At 40.4% G+C, this 17,076-nt stretch overlaps 1 protein-coding gene across 1 annotated transcript; it reads left to right on the forward strand.

Moving 5' to 3' along the window:
* Positions 1 to 2,241: 2,241 nt before the first annotated feature.
* CCKAR (cholecystokinin A receptor) lies at positions 2,242 to 8,501 on the forward strand. Its single transcript, XM_058838172.1, has 5 exons — positions 2,242 to 2,365; positions 3,112 to 3,363; positions 5,360 to 5,621; positions 7,230 to 7,357; positions 7,975 to 8,501. Exons 1-5 carry the CDS (start codon positions 2,242 to 2,244, stop codon positions 8,499 to 8,501), a joined length of 1,293 nt encoding a protein of 430 aa, XP_058694155.1.
* The last annotated feature ends 8,575 nt before the right edge of the window (positions 8,502 to 17,076 follow it).

Consider the following 17,076-nt stretch of genomic DNA (forward strand, 5'->3'; position numbering starts at 1 on the left):
ATTGTTTAGAACTACATTGTTGCCAAGGAAAAAAACTGTGTAAATGTGATGCCAGTGTTTTAAAAGGACTCCAGGGGAACTAAACCCTTGGAATTATGAGCCAGTCTGTAAGCCTGGCATTCAGAGAAGGAAAGCTGATGAGGACTCTAGTGACAGATAAAAATCTCTTGACAAATTTGTAGAGGAAAGCTGCACCTTATACATTCAGAGTCCTGAGCATGTGAACAAGGTGATCCAGTTTGCTTTAAGCAGTGGTTCCACACTTGCTGGAATTTGCACAGAATATCATTCTGACACATATTCTGCTCTTGCTTTTGGTTGAAATCAGTACCTTCTGGAGTTAGTCATGGCTCAGTACTTATCCCTCAACTCTTCAAGCCCGTGCTGCACGTGCTGTCTCCTACCCCTGTGTTCTTGGCTCCTTTGCTGTCTGCACAGCACACAAAGTGAGCTGTGTCCAGTGCAGCCTGGCTCAGTTTGCCTTTTCGCCGACTCTGCGAAGCCTCCAGCCGTGGCTGCTGGCCTCACTGGTTTCATCCATCCTGCATGGGCTTAGCAAGCATGTCTTGACACTGAGGTGGGCCCATCCCTTGGGCTGGGGCTCAGTGGGGGGCTCCTGCTGTCCTGGAGAAGCTGGTGCTTCACCCCGTCCCACAGGTTTGAGAATGATATGAGAGATCTGCACTGGCTTTACAGTGTTAATCGCTGTCCTGCAGCCCTGGCCAGCCTCTCACACCCTGAGAGCAAGGTGGTCAGTGGCACTGTGCAGTGCTATGGACCACTGATGGCCAGCTGCATCCAGCACTCCCAGAGGTACAAAGAATTTGAGAAGTTATGAATTGAGAAACTAGAATTATTAGGAATATTATTATATTTAATTAAACCAGTTTTATTAATTGTTAAGTTTTATTAATTTTAAAGTTGATTAAATGTTATTGATTTTTTATGTTTAATTAATTAAATATAATTATTAATTGAGAAATTATAACTTTCAGTGTAACTTGTACTTTCCTACATACCTGTTCCCATTATTCAAACGATAAAGCAAAGCTGGCAAGACCGGAAAAGAAAGTCAGTCCTTCCAGTCTGTGTATATCAGCTTTGAGGGGTCAGAACTTCTTATAAAGAACCTGTTACTGCTCTGCTTTTACATAAAAGGGATTTTAAATGTGAAGTTAATTTTTCATTCAGTTATAGTAGAGATTAATTTCTAATATTAATTTGCATTTCTGGCCATAAACAAGCTGTATAAAGCCCATGATTTTGTGAAAACACCAGTGAGGATGATTATGTACTATGTATTTAAAAAGCAGTTTAAATCATCAAGATTTTTGTGTTTTCCACTGGTGTGTAATTAACATGCCACAATTTGTCAGATTTATCAAGTTTGTCAAGTCACAGAAAAGTTCTTGCAGAGAGGAAATGTATGGGCTTCTGCTTATACTAACTAAAAATCTTAATAGACTTTCATAAGATTTGATCCACTAAGTGAAATTAGTGAGTTTTTCTGTTGGCTTGCTGGGATTTGGATCAGGCATGTACAGCACTTCCATATGAAACTAGCACTTTGCCAAATGAGATAAATGTAGCTGCTTTTGCTATTTTTCTGAGTCTTCCCTATCTTCAGTTTACTCTGAAAAATATGAAGACAAGAATAATTTCCATGTAAGGAATGCAAAATCTTCATTATGTTTCTTTCCTCTCTGCCCTTTTATTAAGTGACTCCTACGATTTTAAATGTTAGTTGAGAGATAGATTTATCCCTCTCCTCACTCACTGGGTCTCATTTATAGGCTGTGACATAACAGGCTGACTCTGAGAAATATTGCAGAGACATGAGTAGAAGCAATCTTGCAAAGGGTTAATGCTGTAATCTTTTTCTAGCCTGTTTATAATCCCAACAGTAGTGCAGTAACAGAAGAGGGTGGATCTAAAAAGTACCGGAGGGGCTCTGTGTGTGTCAGTGTGTGTGTGCATATGTGTGAGTGTGTGTGAGTGCACACACGCTTTGCTCCTCTGAACTGCCGGGTGTGCCCCTGGAATAAATCCTGTTCAGCCAGAGCAGGACTCTGTGCGCTGGGTGCTCCTGCTGGAGAGTCAGAACAGCTTCCTTGCACAGCTGCCTCTCTTGTATTTCCTCTGAAGACTTAATTCAGAAACATATTTGTTTACTGAAAGCATGGACAGATAGTTACAAACCCACCTTCTTCTTCATCAGAGCTAACCTGTGGATACTGAAGAATGGAAATAGTTGATGTTAGTAGCTTCCTTGGGAATGGTACCAACATTACTGATTTCCTCTGCGATATCATCTTGGAGAATGACACTTTTTTCTGTGTGGATGATGCACCCTATCCTTCTAAAGGTAAGTGTGTTTGGAAATTGATTTTTTCCAGGCAGTTTTCATTCTATCTGGATGTAGAGATACTATAGAAAGAGCTATGCAAGGCGCTTTCTCTGAGAGAGTGCAAAATCAACTGCTTGCTTTTAAGTTAGTATGAGACACAGGCAGCAAAAAATTTAGCATGTGATGGTTTTCCAAGTTCAAAATTGAACTAGGACAAAATTTGGATATAATAGAAAGCTAAAACAGTAGCACTTTGGAGCAAAAAATGCAAATATCTCTGCTAAGGACTTGGAGAAACAGGATTTTTACTCAATTCAATAACAATGGAGTGATCAGATCTGATACCATGTATGAAAGTGATTTAATATGAAATTACAGCACTCAGAAGCTGCAAAAAAAATCCATATATTAAAATGTCTTTCGATGGCTTGATCTTTTCTCACTTTTGTATAAAATACGATCTCCCATGGTGAGTAAGTGGTGCACAGTAAGTAGCATGAGAAGCACATGCTTTAAGAAGTTGTATTTGACTCTCCAAATGTACATTGTATTGCTTGTATTGTAGTTCAATTCTATGCAATTTAGGTAGATCAGAACACATTTAAGAATTTCAGCACTTTCACTGATTTTGCATTGGCATAAAGACATAAACCTTCATAAAATTGAATACAGAAGTCTTTTGCCTTTTGATTTAAGGTTGAAATACATAATATTAATCTGAGTTGAATACTGTGTAACTGATCTTTTCTTGTGACAATTTTCAGATTTGCATCAGATAATACGGATTCTGCTGTATTGCTTGATATTTCTGCTCAGCATTTTGGGGAACATTCTGGTGATTACGGTGCTGATAAGAAACAAGCGGATGAGAACAGTCACCAACACATTTCTGCTGTCACTAGCAGTCAGCGACCTGATGCTCTGCCTTTTCTGCATGCCTTTCACCCTCATTCCCAACCTGCTAAAAGATTTTATTTTTGGAAGTGCTGTTTGCAAAACTGCCACTTATTTCATGGGTAAGTCTGGGAAGTTTATACCTATTTTGAAGACTGACTAATGAGACAGGTGAGAAGGTATTTAAAGATCTATCAAAGGCTGATTGCTTCCATCCACCATTGAAGTTACCAATATTATGAAGAAACAACTTTGTAGTGCAAATCTTCATGGTTCTGGTGTCCTTGGTCTGATCCAGAAAAACACAGAGGCACGCAATTAACTTTAATGGCATACAGAAGTGTTTTGCTGTATGTGAAGATGTTGCATGATCAAACTTTAATGGGGAATCCAGCACATGCACTTTCCCACCCATCGCTGACATGATTCTTATCAGTGTTCTGATCACCCACCAGAAATGATGGGCTTGTACACCCTCACTAAGGGCAGATTTTACCCACAGATTTTTGGCAGCAGTGGTACATAAAAAAAAAAAAGAGAAATAGGCCAAAGTTCTGAAATAGGCAAAAGGTCTGTAATTTGCAGAGCTGGAAGTTGGAGCAAGTACTCTTTGCAGTCAGACCAGGTGCGACCAGAGCTTACCAGAAGACCATAAGACACAGATATAGATTTTAGAGGCTAACTTCAAGAAGCATCACTTTTGTATGCCTTGCCATACTTTTGGCTGTGGAGCCAGGACCTAGGAGTTTCAAAATGTCTGGGTTGTGTATGTGTGTGTAAGTGATTTTTGTCTCACTTTAAAGTTTCCTCTGCATTTGCTTGTTTCTTAAGCAAAAAAAGAAAACAAACAAAACAGAACCAAACCGAAGAATAAAAAAAAAGAAGAAAGGAGAACATTATGTAAAACTTTTGCCACTTTGGGAGACCCTTAGTTGATTACAGAAACCTCTGGTCCCCTTTCAACCCATGCCCTTGAGAACTTTGATGTAATGTGAAAGTATACACCTAAAGTGTGCGAATGGGAAATCAACATCTTTTTGTAGATAAAACCAATAAAACTAAAGGCCATGTTTAAACAATTATAATGAATTGCTGGCAAACATACCATTAAACATTACTGAAGCATTGTCATCTTCCTCTTTTTGCACACAGTGTACTTTATAAAAAAATCCACTGAAATAGACCAACATAAAATTTCTCATTATGAAGCTGTTTTATTTTAAGAGCCAGAATGTGAAGATTTCCCAGTAAAGGTTCAGGTAACAGAGGACTCTGACAAACAGACACTGACAACCATTGCATCAACTATGCTCATTTTTTCATTTTAAGATGTAGATTTAATTTCAATTACAAATGATTTCTGTAAAGCAAACTGTAACAATATTGGCATTTTATAGTCTGACCCACATTCACAAAGACAAAAGATCATTCACTGAAAGATAAGTTTACGGCAGAGTTAAGAAGAAATATTTATAATTTTACAGTGGTGAACTTGGGCACCTCAATGACAGAAACACAGACAACTGCACTGTATTTTATAAAATCTGAACAGAAGAAATTAAGGGTACTCAAAGGACAAAGATTCTGCTTCATGACTTCATTTCTCCTTGTTTGTAACTCCATTAGCATCTAATTAAAAAGTTGTAATATATTTAACTCTCTTGAATGAGAAAATCAGATCACAAGTCAAGCAGGACACTCAAAAAAATTAAAACAATAGAAAAGGGACTGTGAACATCTGTGTTAAGAGAGTAATTAACTGATTTCAAATGCTTTGTTTGAATTTCAGTGCAATTAGTGGAGTGAATAAACCACAGTAGCAAAGAGAATAATTAGGAGTAAAATTGTCTTCTTTCCCTGTTGCCAGAATTTATGGTTTGACAGTGTGTATTTTTTCTTGGACTTTTGTAGTAAGAGAAGGGCAGAAAAGGCATATCAGTCTGGAGTGGTCTGGAGACACAGACCCACTGCCCCTAATCAGTGTTTATAAATACCTTTGTTATAAATAGATTGCTATATTTTTAAATCTTTGTATGCATACAGCAAGCTAGCAAGACCATTTGAACACAACCTTTAAAACAAGAGAATAAACTACTTCTTTATTTTATATTTATATAGGTGTCTCTGTAAGTGTCTCTACATTCAACCTGGTCGCCATATCTTTGGAGAGGTACAGTGCCATTTGCAAACCGCTGCAGTCCAGGGTCTGGCAGACAAAATCTCACGCCCTGAGAGTGATTGCTGCGACCTGGTGTGTCTCTTTTACTATCATGTCACCATACCCAATCTACAGCAAACTGGTACCTTTCACCAAGTACAACAACACCACAGCAAATATGTGTCGGCTCCTTTGGCCAAGCGATGTCATTCAACAGTCTTGGTAAGACATAACTGGCTGTTAGTAAATGTGTAATTATCTGCTGGAAAACGGGATTTCATGGTTGCAATAAGCCTATGAAAAATCAAGTATTAACCTTCAGCAAATATTTACACTCTATCATCCTTATTTAAGATGCAAAAAAACCCCAACATTTTTAAATTGCTTACATTTTGATATTTACATGAATTTTCCCTTGTCATAAGAAAGACATGGCAATGATTCTCACACCATGGTCTGCTAAGCCTCAACTGTCACTGTAAAGAAAGCATCTGTCACTTGTGGTAGGAATACTGCTTTTCACTCATTTACACATAAACTTCAATATTCTCAGAGGAGTCCTTGATTAATCTTTGAGAAACAGACAAACACCCCTCTGTGTGCTGCCTTGCCTGTTAATTTGTTTGAAGGTCCTCTGTAGCAGAGAAGTAGAATATGAGGCTGCAAATGTCTCGAGAATCCTTTTGGTTGCTTATGGAGAATAGTGGCAGAGAGAAGTGGGGAGAGGTTTGCTCCCCGTCCTACACATCCAGGCAGGGTAAACAGCAGCACTATCAAACAGCAATAGTACTTAGACATGATGTCCTTGCACACTGACTAAACACTGACTGGCACCGAGAAAGTGTAAGATATTTTTTGATACTGAAGGTCAGATGGAACTAGGAAAAAGATTAAAGTCTGCACCATTTTGGTATGGTAAGTCCACAAAGAGAGTGACTTTGCATTAATGCTTTCAGTAGTAGTCTCAGGTATTTGGTGGTATGAGGAGGAAGGGTACAGGACAAAATTCCCTTCTCTGTGGTCTCCCTACAGATTCCCAGGTGTGTTACTGGGTTTGCACCAAAGTCATGGGGATCAGGAGAGACACAAGCTCACGGATGCATTTAAACATCATTATTTCCCCAACTTGTCATCACATCAGAGAAGCTGACTAGGAGAGTAGCAGATGTGAAATCAAGTAAAAGTTGCTTCCTTTACCAAAGAGATTGCCAATCCCAGGATCCCTCCTCAGGAGATCTCCATGGCTGCAGGGATGAAGGTTGCAGCTGCTTTGGCTTTGCCCACATGTGCCACTGCCCTCAGGAAGTCAAATCTCTCTGAAGCAGAATAATGGAATAATTTACATTGGAAAAGACCTCCAAAATCATTGAGCCCAAACATTAAAATATTTTTAATGTACCAAGGATTCCTTTGAGAATCAGCAGGTGCTCATTTAGCTTCTGCAAGGCAGTTTTCACACTGTCCAAAGCTACAGGGCATCCAATGCTCCTCTGGTAACAGCAGGGAGCTCCACTCATGGGCAGAGAGAGCTTCTGCTCCCTTTAACCACTGTGGGAGTGCCCATCTCCCACATAGCTGGGCTGCATAGGTGGGATGAAAGATGGTTTTCAGCCATTATAGTCTTGTTCCTGCTGTACCTTTCTGGGGGAAGCAGGAGAAGAAGTAGGAAGCTTCAAATTTCTGAGGTGCCAAAATGATACTTTGTATTGGTGTGAAAAAAAATCAAAAAATCTTTAAATTCTGTGTTCCCCAATTCTCAGTTGTAAAAAAAGGACTTTTTCTGGTTTTGTGGCATTCCCTATACTCTCAATGTGTCTTTTGATTCCTTAGGTACACTTTCCTGCTACTCACACTCTTTCTTATTCCTGGGATTATAATGATGGTTGCGTATGGTCTAATTTCTTTGGAACTCTACAGAGGAATAAAATTTGATGCCAGCCAGAGAAAATCTTCACGAGGTAACAATACATATTGGTTTGGGGTGGGCTTTTTTAAGTTACAGTTGAAGATATGAGCAGTCATTTTGAGGCTAGTAAAAGGAAACCTTTCTGCTTGCAAAAGTGATCATTATGGTCAGCAATGTCATGAACTTGCCAGCTGCATTTCTTGATTACAGCTACTGTGCTGTTAGCAACTAAACCTCACCTATGGCTTGTTTGCAAAGATTCAGGGCAGAATACATTACACTTCTAATTTGTTTATTATAGAAATACAAAGGTTTTTTTCTGGCCATGGATGAGGACCGTTTTTGTCAAAAAATGTCACAATTAAAATTGTCAAATTAAAATAGAATCCTATAATCTCAAAAATTATCTTCTGTCCATACTGGACTAAGCAACATTCTTACACCTTTTGCATCAGTTTGTGTAGAGGTAAGATGTGAGAATATTGGGAGACCGTGGATTCAGAGGAGCTGATAACGTGACTGACTCAGAAGCAGGCCAGTGCTTTCTTTGCAACAGTTGCTCAGTTACGAATTATATTATTTAGATTTAAACTGCATTCTTCATTTTTTATTTGGCTCATTGTCCAGAGATATTTTGCCAACCATTTAAACAGCACTTTATACGTACAGAAAGAAGAATAAGTACCTGCAGTGCCAAATACGAGGATGGAGATGGATGTTACCTCAACAAAACCAAAAGAAAAAGGAAAATGCCATTGCAGCAGCTCTCTGCTATGAGCCACAACAAAATAGAGAGAGTGAGAAGCAACAGCTCTTCTGCCAACTTAATGGCCAAGAAACTTGTCATCCGTATGCTGATGGTGATAGTGGTTTTGTTTTTCATCTGCTGGACTCCCATCTTCAGTGTCAACGCCTGGCGAGCCTTCGACACGGCTTCCGCAGACCGGCGTCTCTCGGGGGCTCCCATCTCCTTCATCCACTTGCTGTCCTACACTTCTGCCTGCGTGAACCCCATCATTTACTGCTTCATGAACAAGCGTTTCCGGATGGCCTTCCTGGCCACCTTCACCTGCTGTGCCAAGCAAAAGCCCCCCGCAATTCGGGGAGAGGCTGGTGATGAAGAGGAGGGGAAAACAACGAGGGCTTCCCTCTCCAAATGTTCTTACACACACATGTCTGCATCTGCACCCCCCTGAGCTGCACCAGGGGAGCCAATGCATGGTGAATTGTCTGCTCTTGGAGAGTGACTGTGGCATCAGCTGAACGCCATTTAGCTCAGAGTTAATGAAACACTTCAGTTGACAGTAAACACAGCGAGAATTTTATGGGAAATTGATGCTATCACTGTCTGAGTGTTACATCACTTTCCCTTCAAAAGTACAAGGGAGGAAGAGAGCTCTGAAGATAAAGGACTTTATGAAAAGCCTTAGAAGTTGCTCTATTTGCATAAATTCCACTGCAAAGATTGGTGTCCTCTACATCAACAGCTTTGCTCAGTTTTCAAATGCAGTTCTGAGTATCTCTTAAAATTTCCAAGATGCAAATAGATTTTCCTCAAACATGAATATATGTAATGCAGTCTTCACTAGCTATGCCTCATAAGCAAAAATCTTTCTGTTACATTTGTAGCATTTTTTCACATTATTTTAACTGAGGTAATACATGTTGAGATAATTTTGGTGTCACTCTCACAGGAATACTGGGGTGGCAAGAATGGGCTTGTCCATGTGAAATTAATGCTTTTAAGTAAAATAATTTTTTTTTTTAAATAAAATTAAAACAAGTATCGTTGGCTTTGTGGGTGGAATGCATTCTTCACTCAGGCAATAGCATAACTTAACATAATTTAATGTATTTTTCACTTAAATAAACACCATAGAACAAGGACAAAGAAATGGCTTTCTTCTGTGCAGCTGAAAGCACTGACATATGCAAGTGGCAAGGACTAAAATGAGCCACAAGGGCTTGTGTAGAAATTTCCACAGTGGGAAGCACAGGGATAAATGCTTGGGATAAAGCAAAGAGGTATTTTACAGTAGATGCAGGACTGAAGACACAGGTTGGTGCCCATGGCAGTCACATTTTACAAATACATTCACAGCCACTTCAGGCACGGCACTGCCAACACGGAAATAAAGGCGTTGGGAGCAGAATGGCAGAAAGGGCAGATACAACGAGCCAAGGTTGAAAGGCTTTCTCAGAAAAGAGTTTTTCTAAACTTCGGAGCAGCTATTTTCTCCAACTACACGTCCTTGTAAACAGATTAACACAGAGTAAATCAGCTTTGAATGATGTAATTATTGGTGCTCTGTTGAGCAAGGGATCCAGTCTCCTTCCTGCGCAGCACACAGGTGAGTGTGGGTGTTCAGCTCTTGTCCTTTGCTCTGTGGAACTCAGAGAAGTTACATCACTTGTTTTGGTTTGTGAAAATATCCTGTTGGAGATGTTACTATCTTCTAGCTGAATCAATATCATTATAAACCCTTGTTATTAGACAGAGATTAAATTTGAGTACAGCGTGGAATGTAGATGTGGATATTAAACATAAGCCCTCTCAAGGTTTTTAATCAGGAAAATCTGATCTCTTTACAGAATGATTTTAAATTAGAAATATACGGTGATTTCCAGCACCCAGATCCATGTTCCACACTCAGTTATTGCCTGAAATGGTTTAGCCTAACAACTTAGCACACAACCTTGGCTATTATTTCTTTTTCATCCAGCTTGTCCACAGACAGGAAATTAAAAAAAAAAATTATAAACACTATTTATGCACAATCCATAGAAACAATGTTTTGCCTGCCTAGTTAATAAAGTAGCACTGCTCCTGGAACAGTGCTGAGATTACTGACATCAATCTGACCTTTTGTAAATACCAAACAAATTAAATTATGGGATTTAATTCATAGCAGTAAAATGAAAATTTTACTTCACTTGTGCATGCATGTTGAGACCCTCTACAAACCTGTCCTGTATGTTGAAACTGAAGGAACAAACTTAGCTGCTTTGGAATTTATGTGGAACAGTTTCAGCAGAAAACAAATTTGTGAAGCATTTTATACCATTTGAAAGCCTGGATTGATTACAGATAACACTTTAAAAATTGTTGTTTGAGTAAGAAAACCCCCCATATTTTAATAAAACAACGTCTGTGACTATTGCTGGCTATGTGCTGTATTGCAGGGCAGCCCATGCCACAGCTCTGGGTGCTCTTTCAAAAGCAAATTCCTTTTTGTAAAGGTAGCTTCTCCTGTACCTGTAGAGTGACATAACAGGACAGGCACAGTTCACCTGCTCTCACTGACTGAGTCTGAGGATAGTGCTTTCAGACAAAAGCCAAAAGCTATTTTCAACAATGCCTTAATTAGATCTCAGCCCCCCGCGGCCTCCAGGAGCTGTGGCTGAAAGGAGCAGAGCTTCTGATTGATTCCCTTCCCATAACTGCCAGGGAGCACAATTTGGAGGTGATGAAATGAGGAAGGCAGGAGAAGATCCTGATGGAGTGGTGGCTGGGAGACAATCAGGGAAGGGTTGAAATGTGCCATTTCTCCAAGGCCCATCTGTGTGCGTCACTCGTCCCCTCCATTGCCCTCTCTGTACCTATTTTCTTGTTATACCAACACAATATTTCTTTTGATCAAGCTCCCAAAGCCACAAGCCTTATACCAAATTCCTGCAAGAAGTAGGAATTAAGCTTTTAAAATGCAATATTGCAATCCAGTCATTTTGTATTCTTCTGCCCTGCTCCTAGCACAGGAAATTTCAGCGTTTCTGCATCTTAATGCCATTTTTCCTGATCTGTGCATTGCAGAAGTCATTCCTGGGTCCAAATGTTGCCCTTCCATTGTTAAAGAATCATGGCATCCTCCCAGTACCTTTAATTCAGATGCCAATGTCACTGAAAAGGTATCTTCAGCAATAAATATGGGTGGAATAAACATACCAAAAATAAAAACAGCCTGTGAAATCTTCTCATTTTAGCAGTAGCTTACAGGGGTTGTGGAGAAAAATCCTATCCTGCTACACACAGTCCCTAAAAGCAAACTGTTTTCCAGATGTAGCAGACAAATGGCAAACCAATGAATTTCAGGTGCATAACATCCATAAATCTCAGAAGTTTTTATCTTCTTTCCCTTTCTCCCAACTCCCACGGTTTCCCCCCCCACCCCCTCCACCTTTCTCTTATCTCTTTCAGCTTCATGACACCATCTGATTTTTGTCCTGCATGCTTCTCAGTCTCTAGGTTACTTTCCCACCACCAGCAATTGCTAGATGATGTTTTTTTTCTTTGACAGGTTTATTTTCCTTCCCAGAATTACTTTCCCAGAAAGCACTCTCATCTTCATTTCCCCCTATCATCTCCGGCTGACAGACTCCTGGAGCACATTTCTCCAAGCAATATATCCTGCCCAGAACACAACAGTTCTGCAATCCCTCCCTACAATCCTACATCTGAGCTCATACAGTGGCTCTTGAACACTGTCTCTCTAATAATCAGGATGTACTAGTTCAGAAAACAAAAGTGGAGCATTAAATAACACCCAGATCCTCCTTTGGTACTTCTGTCACTATTATTTGGAATCTCTATTATTAGGGCATGTTTTAATACTGATACCTTACAGTACTGCTAAATACAGGACTTGGTGAGGGGTCAAAGTAAACGTATTTCACTATTGCCACGACTAAATACCTTAATGCTCTTAATGGAAAGCTGCGTGTGGAACTCCAGACACTAAAGGTTTACACCCCCTTACACAAGTCATGGCCTCTTTCCCAATACCACCAAGCCCTTCTTGGGAGTTTGTCTGTGATCCCACCTGCTCCTGCATCCCCTCCTATCCTCCTGCCTCTGAGCCCAGGGATGGTGCATGACAGTACACTCACCATGGTTCATCACAGTGCTTTTCTAGCCTGGAATAGATGTCCTCAGGATCAGTCAATACTGAAATGGATGTTGAGCTAAACTGAGGGCTTCTAGTGGCAAAAGATACCTATTCTCTAAAGGAAAGTATAAAAAGATAAAACCTAATGGTTTTGAATTTGAGAAAGGATTATGTGAGAGCAGAGGCTGTAGTCTTTTTATTACGACATCAGAGTGGTAGAGAGTATAAAATGAAAGTTTAGACTTGGTTGGGTTTTATTTGTTTGTAAAATGTTTTGCTCTTCCATTTCAAATATAACATGGACCAACTAAATACAACTTCACTCATGTGCATGTAGATCAGCAGTTTGCTCACCCTCTGGACACAGTTTTCTAGTCAATATTTCTATATGCATTATTAATTTCAGTTAAACAGCTTCAGCTTTTTATGCACAATCCATCCAGTATACATCCAGCTCTTTTCTCAGGGGTTATGTACAGCATAGTAATCCATGCCTTTCTCTCTCAGTGTGTATAAAAACCTCAACTTCTAGAATTACCTTTTTTATTTTTTCCTTCTGCAACGCTTGTTAGGCTGCTTTGGGTACCTCCTACAGAAAAAAACTGCAAAGGAAATGTTCATGAATTGTAAAGCTCCTGTTTTGCTTGCCTAATAGTAATGCATCCCTGCTAGGAGCTATTTGTCTGCATCTCCACAGATAACTATTTCATGAAGAGTTATCTTGGCTTCCACTCCCAGTTGTGTCCAAAAAGCTCATTTTGAGCTAGCGAGATGTCAGTTGTTCCACTGTACGATGAGACACGAACAAAACATATTCATTAGCATCAGCCGGTAATAAACATCAAATAGGAATCATCCCCTATGGGGTAAACACCAGTTAATTGATGTCCTGCTATTCTGACAGTCATTAAAAGGTTTAAAAAATATTTCCTGATAGAATGAAGAAATGCAACTTATATACAAAGTCTGATATAAGACAGGAGACAAAAATCACTGTATAGGTCCTGTGAAAGTCATACAAACACCAGTTACAAAACAGGCATGAAGAAAAGTCACATGCACAGAACCCAAATTCACAGGAAAGGGGCTACTCATGCTCTTTGCTTGCTGTCAGAGACAATTTTTTTTTTTTTTTTGTAATATTGAATGGACATTGGCTCAGGGCCTTGTTCTGAGAATATTTAGCAGCTGCTAAGAGGCCTCATTCCTGATCAAGTGAAGAATGACCCAGAGAGGAGAAACCACAGGGGCAACTGTGCTAAACCGGTAACAGTGCCCAAGAGAGAACTTCCCAACCAGCTGGGAACTTTGCATTGACTCCTACAAACCTGCTGTGGTCCTCCTAACACCTGAGATGGTCAGGATTTCATAGCTAAACTGAAGGTAGGTGTGCAGCAAGCACAGATGCTCCTTGCTCTGCAACCAGCTCAAGTCTCAGCCCATATCCCTGTGGGGACATCTGGCAGTGCTCCTGCGACTGGCTTGCTGTTATTGCAATGGAATATGAGGAGAGCAATGTCATCCAAGACACTCTGTCTTTGGAGTTGCTTTTTCTGTTGGCATCCCAGAAGATGGTCCTGCCACATGCAAGTAGGAAAAAGAACACTACAGGAATGGCACTGAAATTAGTTCAAGGTATCAGCAAGGGCACAGCTGTTGCTTCTTTGGAGAACCAACATAATGTCCATTCTAGCTTCCCATTCTAGCTACAACTGATTTAATGTACCTCTGACCATCCTGTGGGGAGAAAGAGGTTATCACAGGATTAGGAAGAGGCTGTGTCTTTAAGACAAAGAGCCTTTTATTTGCTGTCCAGATGTGGTCAGTGCTCATGTTACAAGTTGCAAAAAAAATCAGTGGTGACCACAGCAGGTAAGACTAAAGCTAACAGATTCTCACAGTGCATTTTTAACAAGAACAAAGTTCTGCTAATACTTTTATGTCACTGAGATTGCAGATTTAGTGGAAGCATCCAGAAAATATATCTCAGGGCCCTTGTGTTTTTTAAATAGGAAACCTGTTTAAATACTGTCAGCTGACTTAGGCAAAACAATACAGTCCAGGAAAGCTTATCAGGCATTCTGTATTCCCTGGTATTTTTCTAGTATTTTTTTCCTTCTGTATTTATTTCCTTCCTTTTTTTTTTTAAGCAGGGAAAAGTAAAAGCTGATGGAAATTCAAAGAATTTTTACTGAAAAGCTGGGTTTTCCACAAAAATCAAATGTTTATTAACATCCAGCATGACTCCTCTACTGCACTGATTTGTCAACTATTTATTTAAACCAGGACAGACTTCCTTTGCTACACACTGAGGTCAAGACTAAGACATGTCCAGTGACAGAGGCTGTGTAGAGATGGAATGAAGAGTAAGGAAGCTGCAGGTGCACAGCTTTGTCTGATACTGCTTTTGTGAGATCTGTAAAGGATTAATAAGACTGGTAGAAGAGTGTTTAGGAAGATAGTGATTGAAATCAAAGCTGAACCTGATGCACTTGCAGCTGAAACCTGTCTCTGCAGGGCCCAAACACAGGGCTGGGGCAGGAATGGAAGGGAAGCTGAATGGGAAACATTTTGGCCTTGTTGAGTGGTGGGGGATAAAAAGTCATAGTGAGGATGAAAGAATATGGTCTTGGTTTGTGGAGAGAGATCATTGCAAACACTTTTTAATTTGGAATTGTCCTTCTGAAAGTAAAAGAAAAGGCAGGTGTGCCCTGTATGGGAAGGAAGTACATACTGGGGGCGGAAGCAGTGAAAGGTTTCTCCAGGCAGCGAGATGGAAGGAAAACCAAACTTCATTTTTGGTAGAGAACTTTAGACATTTAGAGAATTTTAGGCAAGGTGGAAAGATTTGAAGAGATAACAACTACACTGGAATTAATTTCTTTTCTACGGGCCTTGTGTAGGATTCTGCAGCTAAAGGGATTCTGTCAGCAGGACAGACCAGACAGGCAGAGCTGAGGGTCTCAGCCTTGTGCCCCAAGCACAGGAGCCAGAGGGAGAAGAGCTCCTGGGCCACAGAGAAGCTCAGCACACAGGCCTGCTGGCAGCAATATGAGCCAGGCATCTCTCACCTGAGGAGTTCAAACTGCACTGCCCAGGTGTCATGAGGCTCTAGTGCAGCTGACCTGGAGGGCTGAGAGAACACAACCTCTGTTCCTCTGTCCCAAAGCCCAGCACCCTGCACGTCCATGGCACCTGCTGAGAGCTGCTCTTCCACTTCCTGTCCTCCAACACAGAGCTCACCTCTGCTACCACCGCCATGGTCGGAGGCAGCCTCCAGGGACATGATACTCCATCAGACAGAGTAGGAGCAACAAAGGCTTCACAAACCATAAAAACCAGATGCAGTCAGGTAAGTAGAAAAACAACTATCTAATGAAGCAAGGGATTATTTAAAAAAGAAACCAAAAGACCCCACAACCAAACCCCTCCCCAAACTGCTGTTTGCATTTAATAGTTACTGGTAACTGAAACAGGCTGCTCTTCACTAGCATTCTGTAAATGGAGCTTAAAAGTACTCTCTGCTAGAAGGAAACAGGTATTGCCTCTCCTGCCTCACCTCCAGCTCACTTTTCTAAAGCTCTTTTCACCACAGAGCTCCAGTGTCCTCATTTTGAGGACTGACAGCAGCAGTCTGTGGTGCATCTTGGTGGTACCACCTGGCTTTGCTCGATAAAAATTTTCAAACCTCTATGTCTGCTTAGGCTACAATGCCTTGAGGGTTCAATTATTCTCCTAACTCTACCAAAAGTAACATTTCTAAATTAATATAAACTTACTAAAATGCAATTTTATAACTGATTCATGTTGCATCTGTGCTTCCTCCAAATGTAGTTTGAATAATGTTTTTTAATCTACTAACACATAAAACAAACTGCGGAACTTTGATATTATTTCCATGTGCCTGTGGGCTCAAATGTAGCCATCTGTGCAACTTCAGGCTCTACTTGTGTGCCAAGAATTGTTATTTACTTACATTCGTCCTTGGTCCGCTCTGGAGGAACATTATTTGTGCAAGTGCTTTTGAGCACTTTGCTGGGTCTCTGAGAGTCTCTCCACCTGTGTGATCAGTTATCGTAGGTATCAGGCGGGAGGGCTTTGAAGGAGGGGCACTTGGGAACACCTGCTTTTTAGTTACATGATCGAGTAAATTTACACCCACTTTTTTTTTTTTTTTCCATTTTTTTAATACTGCAAAATTTCACATCTGGCTTGAGGTCTCTCTGCTTCGTTTCATAGCTTTAACATGAATCTTTCACCTCCTGTGACTGATCTCTGATTCTAGAGTTGGGGAGTACCTCATACACAGGTCACCAACAAAACTAGTTTTTTCGTATCCAGGAAACTAAAGCAATTTTTGATTGCTTCTCCTGATGTATTGTGTTCAGCTCCATCAAATTTAAAAGGTTAATTTTATTAATATTTCAGGATTTCCATGTCTGCCCTGACAAATTACAATCTACAATTGTTGGACCACCTTGCACATTTTGGTTTCTTGCATTTGGGCCCTTCAGCTCTTTCTGTGGGGTGAAGTGAGATGTGACAACTATACCTGCTAGGAGCAGCCCATGGTAGACACTGAAAATAAGGGGACACAGATGTATTTTCTAGATTTCACTCTCTGCAATACATTGCAAGGAAGGAGTGACAGCACATGCATGTGTATCATTAAGGAGGGTGAACGTTTCGGCAGCAAGGCAAGAGATTAAACTTCTTAGCACCTGGTGAAACTGAGCACACAGATGGCATCTGTGTTGGAGAGGAAATTAGCCTAAAATGCAGACATTTGAAGTCTTTTGGCATGGGTGAGTGGATGAGGTAGTTTACACCTGAAGCAGAAATGTTCAGAAAGGAATAGGTCTATCTTGCAAGAAATGGTGTAAATAAA

The sequence above is a fragment of the Poecile atricapillus genome, chromosome 4 (genome assembly GCF_030490865.1).
Source record: "Poecile atricapillus isolate bPoeAtr1 chromosome 4, bPoeAtr1.hap1, whole genome shotgun sequence".
NCBI lineage: Eukaryota > Metazoa > Chordata > Aves > Passeriformes > Paridae > Poecile > Poecile atricapillus.

Excerpts from the sequence above, each read along its gene's own strand:
- CCKAR (XM_058838172.1), top strand. The coding sequence starts at position 2,242 with ATGGAAATAGTTGATGTTAGTAGCTTCCTTGGGAATGGTACCAACATT. Across the intron at positions 3,364-5,359 it reads AACTGCCACTTATTTCATGG|GTGTCTCTGTAAGTGTCTCT; the intron begins GTAAGTCTGGGA and ends ATATTTATATAG. Across the intron at positions 7,358-7,974 it reads CCAGAGAAAATCTTCACGAG|AAAGAAGAATAAGTACCTGC; the intron begins GTAACAATACAT and ends TTATACGTACAG.